General features: G+C 34.9%; 3 protein-coding genes across 4 annotated transcripts; all 3 read right to left on the bottom strand.

Moving 5' to 3' along the window:
* Nucleotides 1-4,822: 4,822 nt before the first annotated feature.
* LOC132103700 (IgGFc-binding protein-like) lies at nucleotides 4,823-8,174 on the bottom strand. Its single transcript, XM_059508796.1, has 4 exons — nucleotides 7,751-8,174; nucleotides 7,225-7,301; nucleotides 5,794-6,996; nucleotides 4,823-5,646 (listed from the first exon to the last, which is right to left on the bottom strand). Exons 2-4 carry the CDS (start codon nucleotides 7,262-7,264, stop codon nucleotides 5,210-5,212), a joined length of 1,680 nt encoding a protein of 559 aa, XP_059364779.1. The 5' UTR covers nucleotides 7,265-7,301; nucleotides 7,751-8,174; the 3' UTR covers nucleotides 4,823-5,209.
* A 718-nt stretch (nucleotides 8,175-8,892) lies between these two features.
* On the bottom strand, nucleotides 8,893-12,519 carry LOC132103701 (uncharacterized). The gene is made up of 3 exons (XM_059508797.1): nucleotides 11,990-12,519; nucleotides 10,353-11,561; nucleotides 8,893-9,398 (listed from the first exon to the last, which is right to left on the bottom strand). Exons 1-3 carry the CDS (start codon nucleotides 12,027-12,029, stop codon nucleotides 8,899-8,901), a joined length of 1,749 nt encoding a protein of 582 aa, XP_059364780.1. The 5' UTR covers nucleotides 12,030-12,519; the 3' UTR covers nucleotides 8,893-8,898.
* A 1,177-nt stretch (nucleotides 12,520-13,696) lies between these two features.
* Nucleotides 13,697-16,363, bottom strand: LOC132103702 (uncharacterized). Of its 2 annotated transcripts, XM_059508800.1 has the most exons (4): nucleotides 16,313-16,363; nucleotides 15,001-16,188; nucleotides 14,161-14,322; nucleotides 13,697-14,095 (listed from the first exon to the last, which is right to left on the bottom strand). In XM_059508800.1, exons 1-4 carry the CDS (start codon nucleotides 16,359-16,361, stop codon nucleotides 14,088-14,090), a joined length of 1,407 nt encoding a protein of 468 aa, XP_059364783.1. In that variant the 5' UTR covers nucleotides 16,362-16,363; the 3' UTR covers nucleotides 13,697-14,087. The 2 variants fall into 2 exon arrangements, with proteins under 2 accessions (XP_059364783.1, XP_059364782.1); XM_059508799.1 differs by having other exon boundaries at nucleotides 13,697-14,322.
* Nucleotides 16,364-18,083: the final 1,720 nt, after the last annotated feature.

The following is an 18,083-nucleotide window of genomic DNA, read 5'->3' on the forward strand; positions in this document are numbered from 1 at the left end:
TTTAATAATTCGAAAACAGCATTATTATTGAGAGTGGTACATTAAATGTATTCCAAACTTACCTTTACTAAAGTAGCAATCTGGCTAAGCAGTTTAGATGTCTGCAGCTGTTTTTCTAAAAACTACGGGTTTTTGTCGTTCCATATGAATAAACTGCGACCGCTGAGATTCAACAGTCTTTTTTAAATACTGAGTTAACTACAACCAAAACGACACAGTTTACGAAATTATAAAGTTATTCTAAAAATTCACACAATCCAAATGTTACAGCGTGTTGCGCACACTGCCGATAATGTGACGATATGCCGTAAAGTGCCGCACATGTTCATGGGAAGTGTAGTTTTCAGAGCCGGATTATCCAATGGGCATGATGGGCATGGGCACGAGCACTAAGTGCAAATAGCTCATCTTGTTGGCATAAACTGTAACATAATTATTTAAGTTATCGATTCTGTCTATTGATATTTTTTATTTTTACTTTATTTATCACTTATATGCATTTATGAAATATTTCGTTTCGCTTTAATAGGGAAAATCAAGCAATGACCACATGGCACGAGAATCCCTTTAAGATGTCAAATTACTAATCAAAATCATGTATTTTTACATTACTGCTACTACTTACTGCCACAAAAGCTCAGAACGTCATTTATTAGGACAGAGCGCCATCACGCGTTCAAAATTAGGAACTTGTCACAGCCGGTCCAATGCAATGCAAAACTGTCTTGAGTGAAATGGGAATCCCCAACAATTTAAAACTTTTTACAAACACATTTGACTGAATAGATAAATAGTGATTCTTTCTCTATATATATCTAATATATCTGTATATCTGATTCTAAACAACTTATAGACATGACTGCTGAACTTTTTATCAGGGAAGCTGCTTAGTTATTAAGTCAGTAAACCAATCTCCTCCATCAGCCAAGGGTTTTTAAAGATAAAGCACGTGTAGTAGTAGATTATGGAAGCATATGGGTAGCAATATTCAATTTGGGATGTAATATGCAAAATGACAATGCAATGTGTAAAATGACAATGCATTTCTGTATTTACATTTACATTTTCCAATACATTTGTGCAACGTTTGGTGCAATATGAAAAGGAAAATGAAATTACATAATTTTCATTTGCCATTTCATAAACCAGTTTTAATTTGTAAAATGAATACTAATTGTAATGCTTTATAAGTTGCAAAATTAAAATTAAAATGTATTACAGAAATGATTAGATATGTATAACATGTTCAAGCAAAAACTGTGGCAAAATTATCATTTAAATGCTATTTTTCTTAAATGCATTAACACTCACAGTCAAGACACTTACGATTGCATTTTCATTCAATGTCCCACAATGAATGTAGCAAAATTGAATGTGCACATTGAAAATGCATTCCGAGCCGATCACGTCTCCGCCCCCTCGCGCCATGTCAATCACTGCGTGAACAAGGCGGGGCTTGCAGAAGGTCAAGAGACTCAATACTCAAGAAGAGGATTCAAGTGAGAGAACATGGACAAGACAGTTGGCCCGTGTCGAATCGCTCCAGCTTCAGCTCTGTCTTTTCATTCTTTCAGGCAGAATAAGAGTCAGTACTATAATGTCTGAAACCACCGCTCACTGTTAATTAGCATAATATTTGAATCAGATGTCGCTGGGCACATAATTCATGCTGCTGCGACTTGCAAGAGACCCCGTTAAATTATTTCTAGGTTATAAGTATTGTACAAATATTGTCCCACTGATAAAAACTGTGCAAATAGTTCTGTATCCTTGGATAACAGTGAAGTGGAAATAAATATAGTTAAATTTATGAAATAAAATTAAATAGGATTTTTTGGGAAGGTAAGTCTGGCCAGTTAAATTAAATTATTTCTATGTTATAGTATTGTATAAAAATTGTCCCACTGATAAAAACAGTGCAAATAGTCATGTCTCCTTGGATAACAGTGAAGTGGAAACAAATATAGTTAAATTTATTACATAAAATTAAATAGGATTTTTTTGGGAAGGTAAGTCTGGCCAGTTATACAGCAACACGAGTCAGACGAGTCTGAAGATCTGAGCTGAATTTGGTGAAACATTAAAGTTCTAGTCTTTGTCAATTACTCTCATAATAAATAATAATAGTAATAATGTTACCCATGTTTTTCGGTATAAGTTGCATCAGTCCAAAAATACGTCATGACGAGGAAAAAAAACATATAAGTCTGGACTGTAAGTCGCATTTATTCAGAACCAAGAGAAAACATTACCGTCTACAGCCGCGAGAGGGCGCTCTGGGATAGGCTACAGGAGCACTGAGCAGCACAGAGCTAATTTTACTATTTTTATTTAGAAATGTAACTATATTAATTTTTACAATTATTTATTAATGTCACACACACATACCTAGTGCCTTATGACTTAAAAGATGAGAGTGGTAAATGTTACAGACATGGAACTGTTCAGTCTATTATTGATTTTTATTTCCACTTCACTTTTATCCAAAGAGTGATAACTATTTGCACTGTATTTATCAGTGGGACAATATTCATACAATACTACAACCTAGAAATAATTTGCAGGTCTCAGCAGCACAAATTATGTGCCCAGCTACATCTGATTCAGATATTATGAATCAGGTTATGAATCTAATTAACACTGAGCGGTGGTTTCAGACATTACAGTGCTTCACCCGCACTGACTCTTATTCTGCCTGAAAGAATGAAAAGACTGAGCTGAAGGTGGAGCGATTCGACCAATCAGATGAAAGCAGCGTTTCAGCTCCGCCCACAAGTGCGAATGAAATATTGAAGCCATAAACCGAAATGATCAAAACTTACACGGGCCAACTGTCTTGTCCATGTTTTCTCACTTGAATCCTCTTCTTGAGATTTGAGTCTCTTGACCTTCTGCAAGCCCCGCCTTGTTCACGCAGTGATTGACATGGCGGGAGGGGGCGGAGACGTGATCGGCTCGGAATGCATTTTCAATGTGCACATTAAATTTTGCTAAATTCATTGCGGGACATTGAATGAAAATGCAATCGTAAGTGTCTTGACTGTGAGTGTTAATGCATTTAAGAAAAATAGCATTTAAATGATAATTTTGCAACAGTTTTTGCTTGAACATGTTATACATATCTAATCATTTCTGTAATACATTTTCATTTTAATTTTGCAACTTATAAAGCGTTACAATTAGTATTCATTTTACAAATTAAAACTGGTGTATGAAATGCCAAATTAAAATTATGTAATTTAATTTTCATTTTGCACCAAACGTTGCACAAACGTATTGGAAAATGTAAATGTAAATACAGAAATGCATTGTCATTTTACACATTGCATTGTCATTTTGCATATTACATCCCAAATTGAATATTGCTACCCATATGCTTCCACAGTAGATGAGCTCTTAAAGGGATAGTTCACCAAATGAAATACACGGTCATCATTTACTCAGCCTCAAGTAGTTCTAAACATGTATAGATAATTTCATAAAAGAAGATATTTTGAATTTAGAGTGAATTTAGAATGATCATAACCATTAAGTTTCTAATCCCCATTGATTCCAGTAGTGTAGCAATTTTCTTTTTCTTATTATGGAAGTCATGGGGGCCGAGTAACTATTTGGTTACCAGTATTGTTCCAAATATATTGTTTTGCATTCAACAGCAAAAGGAAACTTATACAGATTTTGAACAACAACAGATTTATCATTTTGGGTCATCAGTGTTTTCATATATTTATTTTAAAGTAAGAAAAAATAAGCTAATATTTTATATATGTTTTTATAACTTTTTATAAAAAAAAAAATCAGTCTGAATCATAGTGTTGTTGCTATTATGAAATATCTTTGAATTCAAATATAAGCCATTAAATATGTAAATGTTCATATGCCTGCATTGAAGTAAAGTCATTGAATACATTTACCTCTTTTACTTGTATTCTGTCTTTCCCTTAAAGTATAGGGTAGGCAAATTGGAGGAATGCAAATACATACATTAACAGGCAGGTATTACAGCCTATATGACTGGACTAAAAATTTATGGTCCTACACCTTCCACAGACTATATAAATAGCCTAAAATAAAAACCACTTAACTTAGTGATTGCTATCAGGATGTGAAGAGACTTTAACCAGCATAATTTTTTTTTTAACTAAATCACCTACCCTGCCTTTAATAACAGAATCCATGATCATCTTAAATTTATATATGAATCTGTTACAGTTTAAAAGTAAATGCACATTGTTCTTAAAGAAGGCATCTTTGCCCATCTTACCGGGGTTTGTCGTTCGTGTCCAAGTAAAAAAAGGGTCTAGCGACAGCACTGATCATAACATCAACATCAATGAAACACAGCAAAAGGACAAAATCCTGATCTTCACTATTCAGCCATCAGTAGCCTAAATGTACAGTATGTCATATAGTTGTTTTACATGCATACTTGTAAAGTGGCTTTCCAACAGATTAGTGCTTTTATAAATACCCACACCAGCCTTGGTCAATGAGAATTTGCATTAAGAAAAAGCACTCAACACTGCCTCTAGTGAAGATTATCAAAACATAATGGGTTATACAAGTGAACATAAATTAGTGGCAGATTTGCAAGTTAATGGTGAAATTTCCTATTTTATGAAAATTACTTTATTCATTTAATCCAATAGTGATGGAGATATCTTGAAATTGTGTAGTTTTTAAACGTTATAAGCATAAATGAAGATGGTTTAGGTTTAAGCAGAAAGAGCTACGTAACACTGTATGACAGCAATGAATATAAATTAATAAGGCACAAATAAAGACTTCATGCATAAATAAACAATGCATTATATCTCAAGATTGACACTAAATGTCATGCTTTATACAAATTTATTTTGTTATATACACAATTTGTTATATACAACAATTTAAGGTTGCATGTTGATTATAATATTTTGTTCATTTTATTAATGATATACATTTTATTGTTGATGTGGCATTCATAACTTCCTGATCTACATCCTGCTTCCATTTGAGTCAATGTCTTTCAATGGTAAATTGAAAAACTGTTTAATTCAAATATCAACACAACTGCTTAATATAACCTTAACCTTGTATAATCTTACCATGTAGCAATATAAATTAAACCTAATATAACATTGCAATCATTAAAAATACAGCTCAGAAATGCAGGTTGTTATAACAATATAAACTTAATTAACCTAAAGAATAGCATTACTAACAAGCACTAAATGTAAGTCACCAACAGTTGTTGTGAAGGATTGAGGTAAACTGGCCTTTTGTAGCAGACTGGCTTCTTTTTATCACAGCAGCGTGCACTTTTCCATTTGAAATAATTTTTAGGGTCAAGGGACACTGAAGTACATAAGCCCTTCAAAACGCCCAGTGGATGCCCGTCTTTCCAGTGAACGTAATTGACAGAGATTGGGGGCTCATACTCCTCCTGCCAGTACCAGTCTGTAGTTAGTAAACTGCGGCGGAGTCCGATCCAGCCATCCCCATCCTCTTTGGTCAGGTTATCAGCCATGTCCTTAAGCACAGATTTAGTTACAGGACAGGCAAACTGATTTCCATTAATCATGCAGTACTCACGAGACTTCTTCCAAGTCAGAGTGTCCTTTCCAATTGCAAATGCCCCAGGTACTACCACACAGCCATGAAGATCTAAATGCATGAATAAATAAACAGATTTTTTCATTTTGCCTTTCACCAGCAAGGGTTTTGCACCATTCAAAATGGTGCAAAAACAAATTCAGACAGACAGTTAGACAGACAGATAGATTGATATTTGTTTCAAATGAGATCTCTTACCTGGTTTTTCATTGATTGGTATAGCTGGGCCTCCAAACATTACTTTTGCAGACATATCTTCCAGCATATAAACACCAATCCTTGATGTTGGATGCCAGATTGTGGCAATTTGATCTTGTATGGTTACAACAACCGAAGAGTAGTTTGTGCCAGCGATTGCAGTCCAGTCAGATACTGAGAGCAAACCATTATGTGTGTGCACATCATCTTTGCTGTCTGTTTCAGCGATCACCAATGCCTTGCCATTTGTTGAAGAAAATTGCAGCAGGAAGCAAGCAAAAAACATGGTTTCTGGGATCAACTCCACAATGATGCCCGGACTGAAAAGCCTGAGGGACACTTGCTCTGTTGCATTTATCAGCTGGGATTTCTGCAGTTCTGAAATTGGCAGAAACGTTGAGGGAGTAGCCTGTAGCTGGTTACCATTGTGAAATAGCGAGGAGGTGTTTTCTGACAGCACAAGTAATTTGGTCTCAGAACTGTTGAAGATTGAAGGTACGATAAAGCTCCGACCCTGAAACTGTGAGGGAAGAATCTGATTTATTACCATGTTACAGTTACAGCTCTGAGTCTCTACACATGGGTGGGTCAACATCACAGCGATTTCTTTGCCCGATTTGACCCTCAAAACAGAACCGTTGGTCTGAAACTGGACCAGCTGGTAAGGATCCATACTGAATGTCTCATTTCGAATATCTGATGCTGATGTTTGCTTGACTATAGTGACATTGTTTTGACTGTCCACCGCATTGATGATGAGTAACTTGAATGAGCTGTATCTCATTGTTGTATTGTCAAGCCTAGGTAGGTCAAAAGATTCAAGATACCCTCGGTAATCCAGCAAAGGGATCAAATAATTTGTGCCAAGATTTACTGTTGGCTGGACGACATGGGACTGGATGCTGCCTTCCCGTTGACTTATAGAAACCACTGTGATGTTTTTGTCACTGGTAATTCTGACAGATAAAAACGAGGAGCCTAGCTGATATATTTCAGCAGACTTTGGAAACACAACACTCATGGTCTGTCCTGAATTTGGAATATATTGGTCTTGCTGTGTGCCATTGTAGAAGACTGTGAAGCTAGTGTTTTTATGAAGGGCCGTGACTTTTAGATAGTTCATGGTACCAGACGGATAGAAGAAACCAATGTTCTCTGGAAAGGCAGTGATGAAGTTGTCTCCATAGCCCACTACTGTAAGACCTTAAATAAAAGTGTTCAGAGAATGAGATCACTCACACATCAGTTTGAAAATGGCTAAACTGCATCCCAGATAACTTGCGGTTCTCAAAAATCTTCAGGTGAAACAACAATATTGCCCACAAAAACTACCCAATTTGGGGGAAACCATTAGTTATCATTAGTTAAATTCACATTTATTTGTTTTTATCCAAATCGCTGTCCTAAATATAGTAAAAGTTCTTCCCTTACCTTGGTGAAACATTGATGCGAGGAGCAGAAACACAAGCATGATTATGGATTTAACTTGCTTTAACTTTCTCTGTGCACTAGTGGTGAAAGAACAGACAAAAACCACATGGAAAAAAAATGATTGCTAAATATATTCTGGAACTTATTAATGTGTATAGATGGATGTTTTAATTACATGCAACACAGAATACCATCATAAAGCAACTAATTAGAATAAAGTGATTTAAACTGATGACAAGAAAAAAAAGATTTTCTGAAACCTCAGAATGTCAAAAATGTCTTGTAAAGATATCTAAAGATAATAGTAATAATAATATTAAAAACCAGCCAAGACAAAGAAATTTATTTTTACATAATTTCTCAGCACAAGCCAACTATTTGTGTGTACTGTATTTATATATATATATATTCTTTGCAGATATTGTACACTGTTTAAAGAATATATTTCAGAACTCCAGCAATTATCTACAGAAATCATCTGCTATATTCTGACCTTAACACCTTTAACTGCGACAAAATCTCTTACCTGCTGTCTTGGTCTGTACTCTTCTTCTCTCTAAAAATCACCTCTTTGGCATTATTTTAGTTTAGAAACATTTGACTTTCAAAATACTTAATTTTCTCTCAGATTTGCATAGGATCCTGGCTAAACAAAAGACTTACTTGATTTGATATAATGACCTTCACAATGCAAAAGAGTAAAACATCAAAAAACAACAAACAGTATTGCTCAAAGTATTTAAAATCATTGGTTCAGTTGTTATTGCAACCATTTTGCCTTAGGTATTTAGTGCATTACTACAAATTACTACCTGAAATTACTACTTGATTTCATGATGAAAGTGATGAAAACAAGACAGCAGAGTACATTGTGGCACAAGTTCACTTGCATTTGATGCTCAGGTTACATCTATGATGAACACACGCATTAAATAAAACAAAAACTAGTCCCAAATGGATAGGATGCAATAAAGGTGAATACTTACAACATATTATGAGTTTGAAAATTTATTGAAAACAGCTGAATCTGTAAAGCAGCACAAGTGATCCAAAATTGCAAGCAAAACCATGTTTATAATACAATAAAATGCTAACTGTTGCCTGGTTTTGTCTATAGGTGTCTGTGATTAAAATGCCACAATCTCTGATTTGCCTAAATGACATCACAGAATGGAGGCGATGGTGAGCTGTAAGAGTCAACCATAATGCACCAGAATCAGACCTAATAGGCTTGAAGGAGTCTATAGTGACGTTTAAGAGCACTGTGATCATGTGACATATGCTTGTATTCACCTACAACAGGAGCTCATTTCACATTATTTGCCTTCACTTTAGATCACCATGCATTACATCAGACAAAGTTTCGATAGTTGTTATATTTGAGAGGATATTCAGTTTTGGTTTGTGTAATAACAGTATTTTAAACCATTATATATAGCTCTCTGTCACACACAGACACACACACACACACATATATATACTTTAATTGTGTTTTCAGAAGATCCACATATTTTGAAATGTTAATATTGGTTTATATTATTCACAAAAACAACAAAAATACAATAACAGCTATGTAATAGACAGTTAGCTTTTTATAATTAAGCAATTTGATTTATTTTCCTAAGTATCATGAAATAACTATTGTAATATTATTTATTTTTGCAGTTACTAACTTTAAATAAAAGGCCAAGAATTTGGACAACAAGGACACACCATTGGGTAAGTAATTCTAAAATGATCATATAGTGTATTAAAGGTAATATCACTGAAATATTTGCCCTGTTTGTAGCAGATGGGCCTAAGCTTAGAACAACAGGACACACTCTTCCAGGAAAACTCCTTGTTGGAATCTTTGGACACAGCAGCGCACAACGCTTTCTGGGGAATATCTGGATGCCCATTGGCCCACTTCGTGAAGCTCACGCTATATTCTGTGTCATTGCCTTTCAGCCAGTACCACTCTGACGTGAACAGACTGCGCCGCAGACCGATCCACAGATACCCAGGACCAATGTTGTTTTGCAGAAAGTTGGTCATCTCTTTTTGGGCCATTTCACTGCTTGGTGTGCTCAGCTGGTAAGATATATTTAAGCAGTAATGATGGGACTCGGGCCATGTCATGACATCAGTAGTGGTCTTATAATTTGTAGAATCTGCCACACAGCCATCACGATCTGTGAGCACACAAGCATATATTGATACATTTACAGTCTGCACTGTGAATTTTGACTTCATTCACATTCTAATGTAACTTCACTTTCTTACTCCAAAGAAAGTGTGTGATACATGTTTATAAGGAAATGTCAGGAACAGATTTATTTTTTAAATATACTTTTTTGAACTAGTCATTTCCACAAAATAAAAGTGGACACTGAGTTTTTAAAGTTTTTAACTGTAAAAAAAAAAAAAAAAAAAAAAAAAAAATCCACAATTATTTGTACACACTACTGTTCAAAAGTTTGGGGTAATTTTTTATTTATTTTTTATGTTTTTGAAAAAAGCCACTTTTGCACACAAAGACTTATTTATTTAGTATTTACAGTATTTGATCAAAATACAGTAAAAACAGTAATGTTGTAATACTAATATTTACTACTAATTTTATTACTTAAAATAACTTGATCAAGAAACATTTCTTATTGAAAACAGCTGTGCCTTTTAATATTTTCGTTGAAACTGTGATGAATTTTGGTTTTAGAATTCTTTAAAGAATGGAAAATTCAAAAGAACAGCCTTTTTTTAAAAGTTACTTTCATATAACAATGTAAATGTGTTTTCCATTACTTTTTTTATCAATTCAATGCATCTTTGCTGAGTAAAAGTATGTATTACTTTTTTTTTAATACCAGTTTTAAACTGTAGTGTATAGTAGCATTGTTATTTTATGCATTATAAATGTGTAAACATATAATTATATAAAACATATGGCAATTGAAACCAATTTCATGTCATGTGCCATTCAGACATAGAATAATATCCTAATTCCAATCCAATCACAATTCAATCAAGTCCTGATTTCATAAACCACATAATATCGCATCCTTCCTAAAATGGGGATAATAAAGGTTATAAGTATCATTTGATGTTGACTTTAATTTACTCTTGGATAAAAAGAAAGTATAATTTACCTGGGTCATCATTTAAAATGACAGCTGGGCTTCCGTAAGGAATTCCACCTTCCATCGTCTCAAACATGTACACTCCAATCCTGGAGGTTGGATGCCAGATGACATGTGTGCCACTAAGCGACACAGATATTGAAGAGTAGTTTGAAAAGGGAATGGGTTTCCAGTTAGTGAACTGAAGTAATTTGCCATCTATATACACATTGTTCTTATGGGCTGTTTCAGCGATGATAACGGCCTCTCCTTCTGTCGAGTTCATCTGAACCAGGTAACAAGCGGCGTACATGGTTTCTGGTATGAGTTCTAAGACAAAACCTGGACTAATAAGTCTGATGGACACCTTATTTCTTGAACTGATTAACTGAGACGCATTCTTGAGCTCTGGGAAGGGAATTAGCTCTGAAGAATTGAACTGCTGAGTTTTTATATTCACACCTGTGAGCCCTACTTTCGTTGTGTTAGTCACTTGCAGCCAGGCTGTATTCAGGTTCTTCACCGACGGCACAAGAAACGTATCACCCCACAGATTTCGGGGGAGAATGTGGCTGAGCACCATATTGCAATCACATCCTGTAGTTTCTACACACGGGTGGGTTAACAGCACAGCCACCCTGCCGAAAGAGTCCAACTGAATCTCCGAACCATTAGTTTGGAACTGGTAAAGTTTGTAAGGCATGAGCGTAATATTAAATGCTTTTGGACCATCCGGACTGATACTTTGGACGGTGATTAAGTTAACAGAGTTCTCAGCATTGATAATGATCAGCCTGAACGAATTGTATCTCCAGTTGTCTGGAGCTAACTGATCTGCCATATTGTACAAGGAAGCCATCATCTGATTGTAATTGATAAATGGGATTGAATACCACTTTCCGAGATTTGTAACAGGTTGAACGACATTAGACTGCACGCTGTTCCCGTGCTGACTGAGCCAAAGCACCACGATCTTTTGGGTGCTGTTGACTCTGACAAAAAGAGGGAAGTTTGTGAACTGAAATTCCTCATTGTACTTGGGAAAATGCACAATTTTAGTCTGCCCAGACCGTAGTTTATCATAAAACACTTTTGTGTAGTTGATGGTGATTTTGACGAGGGTGTCGTTGTAGAAAGCAGTAATTTGGAGCATGTTGTAGGATTCCTGTGGATTGTAGGAGGCAGTGTTTTCTGGGAATGCCGTGATGAAATCTCTTCCATAGCTCTCCACTGACAGCCCTATCAAATCATCAGTTTAAAATGATGAATTTTACACAGATATAGATATTCTCTGTCGAGTAGATATATTCTGATATAACATTACACAGTGAGCCTAAGGTTTGCTACAGTTTTCTGGTTTCTCTTGTATCATTTTCTTCTCAAAAAACTTGAACTCGGATCAATATGTCATGCCCACTGATTTGCTAAGCAGCCGTGTAACAAGTTAGAGAATGTAAAGTCAGTCAGTTTAATAGCAAAATAAGCTCAAAATGGGATGAAGACCTGACCATCTTGTCAATGACTGACTGTACAATACCCTTTACATGCAGTTTTTTGTAGTAAAATACAGAACAATTTGCGTAATGACTCATAAAACCTTTATATATTCAGTGAAACTACATCAGCTTTGTAAGTGTGTATTTGTGCAAATGTGAAAAATGATTTACCCGAGCAAACCAGTGACATGAAGATAAGATGAAACAGCATCACGCTCTCTCTGTGGTTTTCAGGACAGTTGATTTAAGCAGCTACTGGTGTTCAACCAAGCTAGAAAAAAAAGAGATGAATACATCTGATACATACATTTTTTTATTGTTTTCTTTTATGGCTCCTGTGCTGAAATATGTGCCTAATATGGATTGTTGGTCTGGTTTGTTTTGGAAGAACAACAAATCAGTATAGGCTGATTTTCTAATGTTTTCATTGTTGTTTTCCAACAGAGATAATAATTATGTCTTTAAAATAAAAAAAGTTAATCAATACATGTAATATACAATAAAATACATAAAAGAGTTTGGGAGAAACATGAAGCTGTGCAGTTCTTACGTGTAGGAGATATTTATTTTTGATTCAGTCGTATTAAATAATAGAATTGACAAACTAAACTGATTGATGTCAATGTTACAATGTTATAAAAGTGCTATAAAAGTGAACATGGATTATGAAGTCACAAACATAACCCATGCATAATTGTCAAGTTTATCGTTAACTTCTTGAGATAGCCCGAGTCAGGGTTAAACTTCTTAATTCAAAATGTTCCAAAATTTGTAGTTTCGAATCAGACAGATATTATTTCTGAAATCCCATAGTGGATTTTAAACCACAACAGGCACATCACAAACATACTTATTGGTACAGTATTAACATAACATTCTGTTATGTAAACCTGATGACTTACCTGATGCTTCAAGATCACTGGTCTTCCACTCTCTGAGCAAGGTAATCTTCTTTTGTGTGTTTTTCCAGCGACATAGACCCATTTTGCATTCAAAACACATTTAGTGTCTCCATGCAAGTTTGAATAATGAGATGGTGACATTACTATTAGTCATATAACACATGCTATATTCTCACAGCACAGTCATCCCTCAATTCCTCACTCCTCAGAAAAAAAGGTACAAAAACCTTTCACCTAGGAGGAACACCTGATATTATTTGACTTTTTTCCTTTTTTTATGTATTTTTTTTTACTAATGGGTGAAGGAAATTATAGTTAATTTATGAATGTGAGTATAGCAAAATAAGGTACGCAGTTACATATTATACCTAAAAATCCTTCATACAGACTACAAGTAAAATTGATGACAAAATGTATTGTCATATTTTATTACCCTTTTCTAAACTACATTGGATAAACTGATAATGTGTGAGATGTTGAAGGTGTCTGCATAAATTTTGGTTTGACTGTATGTACCTTTTAGGTACTGGTATTTGCATTTTAGGTACTAAGGTACTTATGTGATTAAGGTATCTTTTAGGGGTAAAAAAGGTAACAAACCCCGTGACAGCTTTTTGTACCTTTTTTTCTGAGAGTGCATTGTAAGTTGCTTTGAATGAAAGCGTCTGCTAAATGCATAAATGTAAATGTAAAAGAAAAACAATGCATGCAACAAAGTTTACAGTCTGAAAGTTTGTTTATTTGGGGGAAAAAAACTTCAGACACAATGCTATGCAGGCTATATTAATTTCAAAACTGAGGTTTGTACGCTCAGATCAATGAGGCCTAGGATCGATCAGTTCCAAAAAGAAATGTAAAACCTGTGCTAAGTGAAAGAAAACAATATAGCATAACAAGGCATTTATAAGCAATTTTTGAAGGTCGTTCAATTTGCTCATTGTCTTGTTTTTTTATGAAGAAGTTGTTGTTAAAAATCCTCTCTGGGTCAAAATTACTGAAACACAACATGAGGGTTAATGAGGTTTGTATATTAAAAATATATAATTTAACGTATACAGCTATAAATTGTAAAAAAAAAAATTAAAAAATTTAAAAAAATTATTCCTGTTTTTTTACCTTCTGGCAACTTGTTTTCCCTGGCCAGTTTTTATTATGTATCTTTTGATTCTTTTGAACCATTAGAATCATTTGAGATGGTAAAGTACCGAGCTCTTCTGTAGCAGATAGACTTCAACTGAGTACAGCAGGGTGTAGTTTCCCAAAGGAAATTCATGTTTGGGTTTGGGAATACTGAAGCACACATGCCCATCACAGCATCACCTGGCTCTCCGTTTCCCCACCGAGTGTATGGCAAGCTGTTTGAGCTTTCACCTTTCTGCTGGTACCAATCTAATGTCATCAGACTGCGACGCACACCGATCCAGAGCCTCTCATTCATACCTTCATTATTCAGAATGTCGGCCATCTCTGCTTGGTCCGCTTCATTGCTGGGACTGAATAACTCATCACTTATGAGCATACAGTACTGATGGGATTCAGGCCAGGTTTGAGGTGTGACGATGATGTCAAATTTACGAGTAACAAATCCACAGCCTAAAGGGTCTAAATGCACACAAACACAACACTAATGTTTGAGTAAGTACTTATGAAATATAGACTTAGCATATACTCTTAACAATAAAGGTTTTAAAAAGTTTTGCAATGAAGCCTCAGAAGAACTGTTTTTGGTTCCCCAAAGAACCTTTCAGTGAAGAGTTCTATAAAAAGAACACTCTTAAAAATTCTGGTTCTTCACTGGTATCTGTGGTTCCATGAAGAAACTTTGTCTTTCAAGGAACATTTCCATTGCACAAAAGCGTATTTATAGTGAAAAAAAAAATCATTATATGGACTTTCCCCACTGACTTTCATTATATTACAACAAACACTAAAGCATTTTTAAAATATTTTAAAGTCATAGGGGTTTGATGATGGAACGTAAAAAGACTCTTAAAAATAAAGATTTTAATAATTTAAAGAACCCTTTTTCGACTATAAAGAACCTTTTGTCCGATGGAATGTGTCCATTGGATGTTAACGGTTCTTCATGGAACCATCAATGCGAATAAAGAAACTTTATTTCTAAGAGTGTAATGACAGATTTTTCTCTATGAAGCAATTCATAAACCTGTGTTGATGTTAGCATAATACACCACATAATACGAAAAGAATCAATTATGAATATAGATATCATCACCCTTTAAAAAAAGCAACCATCACCAGATATACTGTACTTCTTACCTGGCTTTGTGCTTAAAGATATAGCCGGGCCTCCATACAAATGTGTGCTCTTCTCAAACACGTACACAGCGATCTTTGTGGATGGATGCCAAATGACGTGTATGTTATCAAGAGACACTAACACCGATGAGTACACTGAATTGGTGACGGTGCTCCATTCAGTGGGTAAAAGCAAATCATTATCTATATACACACTGTCCCTGTAGTTTGTTTCTGCTATGATTAAGACCTTGGCATCTGTCGAGCTGACAGGCACTAGGTAGCACGCTGAGAACTTAGATTGTGAGATTGGTTCAATGATGATGCCTGGACTGACAAGCCTGAGGGAAGCAGGATTCGATGTGTGGATGAACTGGGATCCTAACTGCAGAGATGGAAGGGACAGGAGTTTTGATGAATAGGCATCCACAGTACTTGATTCTAGATCCCCGCCACTGGCACTGATTTCCACTGAGGACGTCACATGTAGCCAAACGTTGCTGGTGTTGAGTATTGAGGGTACAACAAATCTGCTATCCCACTGAGCGTCGGGATGAAGTTGGTTCAGCACCATGTTGCAGTTGCATTCCTCCGTCTCTACACATGGATGGGTCAGCATCACAGCCACTCCATAATCAGAATAAATCTCAGTTTCTGTCCCGTCAACTTGAAGTTGGAGAGCAGTGAATGGTTCGAGTATGTAATTATTTTCTATAGACCTTTTTACAATTATAACATTATTAATAAAATCTTCTCCGTTGACAATAACCAGCCTGAAGGAGCTGTATCTCTTGCTGACATCTCTTGCCGATTGATAAAAAGTATTGATCATCTGGCTGTAATTCAGCAAGGGGATGGTATAAACTGTACCAAGATTTTTCCGAGGCTGAATGACATTAGTTTGCACACTGTCTCCTTTCTTGCTGATTGATTGCACCACAATGTTCTTCGTGCTGCTGATTCTGACAGTCTGAGAAGTTGCACCAAATTGGTATTCCTCAATATCCACTGGCAAGGTCAAAGTTACGGGCTTTCCTTCTGGTGGTTTGATTTTGTATGTCAACTGCTCTGAGATGAAGATTTTCACCACAGTGTTGGGAAGGACAGCAGTGATGTTGAGAGAATTCACTGGACTAAGTGGATGGTAAAAGGCTATGTTCTCTGGGAATATTGTGATGAAGCTGTCTCCGAGGCTGTTCCATGACTGACCTGTTAAACCAAGAGTTACTAATATCATGTCAACAGAACATGCCTTTTATTAGGCCTCAATAGGCCCAAAACCAATATATGAAGAATGGCTCTATTTAGAAAGCACTAATGATGCATTTCTTACCTTGGCCAATCATTGCAATAATCAGAAGAATAGTCTGCATGATTACCATCCTGATTTTAGTCAGGAAGAGAAGAAGAAAACAAATAAACATTTGACCCTATGTGTCAGTCATATTAAATCATTTGTGATTTTACACCGTTGTACACTGCTTGTTTTATAACTTTGTAAATGAATAGTGTGAGAGCCACAGGAGCACTTGTTTTTATATAGCATATATTTGCTGCAGTGAAACAACCGAGTGTACTTAGAAATGTAAAAAAAAAAAAAAAAAAAACCTTTTAATTTACTATACATTAATTATCAAGTTGCTGTCAACTCACTCATATGAACTCAGGAAACTTAGTTACCTTTTAAGACAAGAGAAATTTTTTAAAAAAAGTAATAATGCAACCGAGGTTTGAAATGAACACCCACCAAACCACCAGGCTGTTGCAAAAACCAAACAAAACACACCAACAGTAGCCTACAGAGTGCACGCTCTGGCATTTTTAATTTAATGTATCTTTTCAATTTTAAATAATTTCAAATATCAGTATTCAACATTTTATGTTTAAAATATCAAAACATTATGCATTTGTAACTGCAGGTTAAAGCATTCCATGTTCCTCTGAGCTGAATTAACATGTGTGAATACAATGCCACTTCATATGCAACTTTTGCAAAGATTAATTTTGCTGATACTTATTTCATTTGTTTGGTAATAGCCTAAATGTACTATTATTATAACTGACTTACTAAATGTAAGAATTTGACCCAAAAGATGACGCACACTTAAAAAAAAAGGATTTATATAGGTAAAAATGTCCATAAAAGGTAAAAAATAAATGTAAACTTATTGTAAAAGATTATTTCTATTACTGCTATGAAGCATATCAAAAACTTTAGTCCGCTTTCCACAGGAGTCCTTAAGATGTCAGCACAGTAACACACTCAGCAAAATATTGTCTAATTATCTTTATTGATAATTATTTTTTTGTCAATATCGCACACCCCTAGTAGATTGCTGACACAAAATGATTTGCAACCTTTGCTTTGTCACGTCCAGAGACAGCCTTGAGCTGGTGGTTTAGCCTATTTGTTTTATTTATTTATTTTTCTGGCTATTAGAAGTTCTTAATGGCCGGTAACTTAAAAATGTGTTAATTTAATTCCCTAAATACAACCATATAATTATTCATTAAATGAAACCTCACATTTAGCCTACTTTGTTATACAACAGTTTCTTTAGTATTAGTGAGGATTGTTTTTAGGCACTGTTATTAATGAGAATTAACTCATAAATAATTATTCATGTAAAAAAGAAAAAAAAAATCTTAAATATGTTAGGAAAAAAATGTTAGCCTGAATGCAATGTAAGTCGCTTTGGATAAAAGCGTCTGCTAAATGCATAAATGTATTTATTTATTTATTTAAATTTAAATATTCACTCAACAATAAGAATGAACTAATACATATACCTCTTTGAAATGCTTCATTAATATAAACTAACTAATATAAACTCAACAGACAAATAGAGTAAAGGGTATAACTTACAACTTACAAGACAAGGTGTTTTTTGACCTTGCATGCATGTCAACCTGTTGCTGGGGACTCCCAAAACCAAAATATGAACCTTTCATAACCCACAATGGGGACACTTTAATATCAGTAAATCACTGTAAAAAATTACATACATATATATATATATATATATATATATATATATATATATATATATATATATATATATATATAGGCTACATTCAACAAGACGTTGTCCTTCACTGGGCTT

This window comes from Carassius carassius, chromosome 24 (assembly GCF_963082965.1).
Source record: "Carassius carassius chromosome 24, fCarCar2.1, whole genome shotgun sequence".
Taxonomy (NCBI): domain Eukaryota; kingdom Metazoa; phylum Chordata; class Actinopteri; order Cypriniformes; family Cyprinidae; genus Carassius; species Carassius carassius.

Excerpts from the sequence above, each read along its gene's own strand:
- LOC132103700 (XM_059508796.1), bottom strand. The coding sequence starts at position 7,264 with ATGCTTGTGTTTCTGCTCCTCGCATCAATGTTTCACCAAG. Across the intron at positions 6,997-7,224 it reads CGCATCAATGTTTCACCAAG|GTCTTACAGTAGTGGGCTAT; the intron begins GTAAGGGAAGAA and ends CTTTTATTTAAG. Across the intron at positions 5,647-5,793 it reads ACCAATCAATGAAAAACCAG|ATCTTCATGGCTGTGTGGTA; the intron begins GTAAGAGATCTC and ends TCATGCATTTAG.
- LOC132103701 (XM_059508797.1), bottom strand. The coding sequence starts at position 12,029 with ATGCTGTTTCATCTTATCTTCATGTCACTGGTTTGCTCGG. Across the intron at positions 11,562-11,989 it reads CATGTCACTGGTTTGCTCGG|GGCTGTCAGTGGAGAGCTAT; the intron begins GTAAATCATTTT and ends ATGATTTGATAG. Across the intron at positions 9,399-10,352 it reads CATTTTAAATGATGACCCAG|ATCGTGATGGCTGTGTGGCA; the intron begins GTAAATTATACT and ends GTGTGCTCACAG.
- LOC132103702 (XM_059508799.1), bottom strand. The coding sequence starts at position 16,361 with ATGGTAATCATGCAGACTATTCTTCTGATTATTGCAATGATTGGCCAA. Across the intron at positions 16,189-16,312 it reads TATTGCAATGATTGGCCAAG|GTCAGTCATGGAACAGCCTC; the intron begins GTAAGAAATGCA and ends TTGGTTTAACAG. Across the intron at positions 14,323-15,000 it reads ATCTTTAAGCACAAAGCCAG|ACCCTTTAGGCTGTGGATTT; the intron begins GTAAGAAGTACA and ends GTGTGCATTTAG.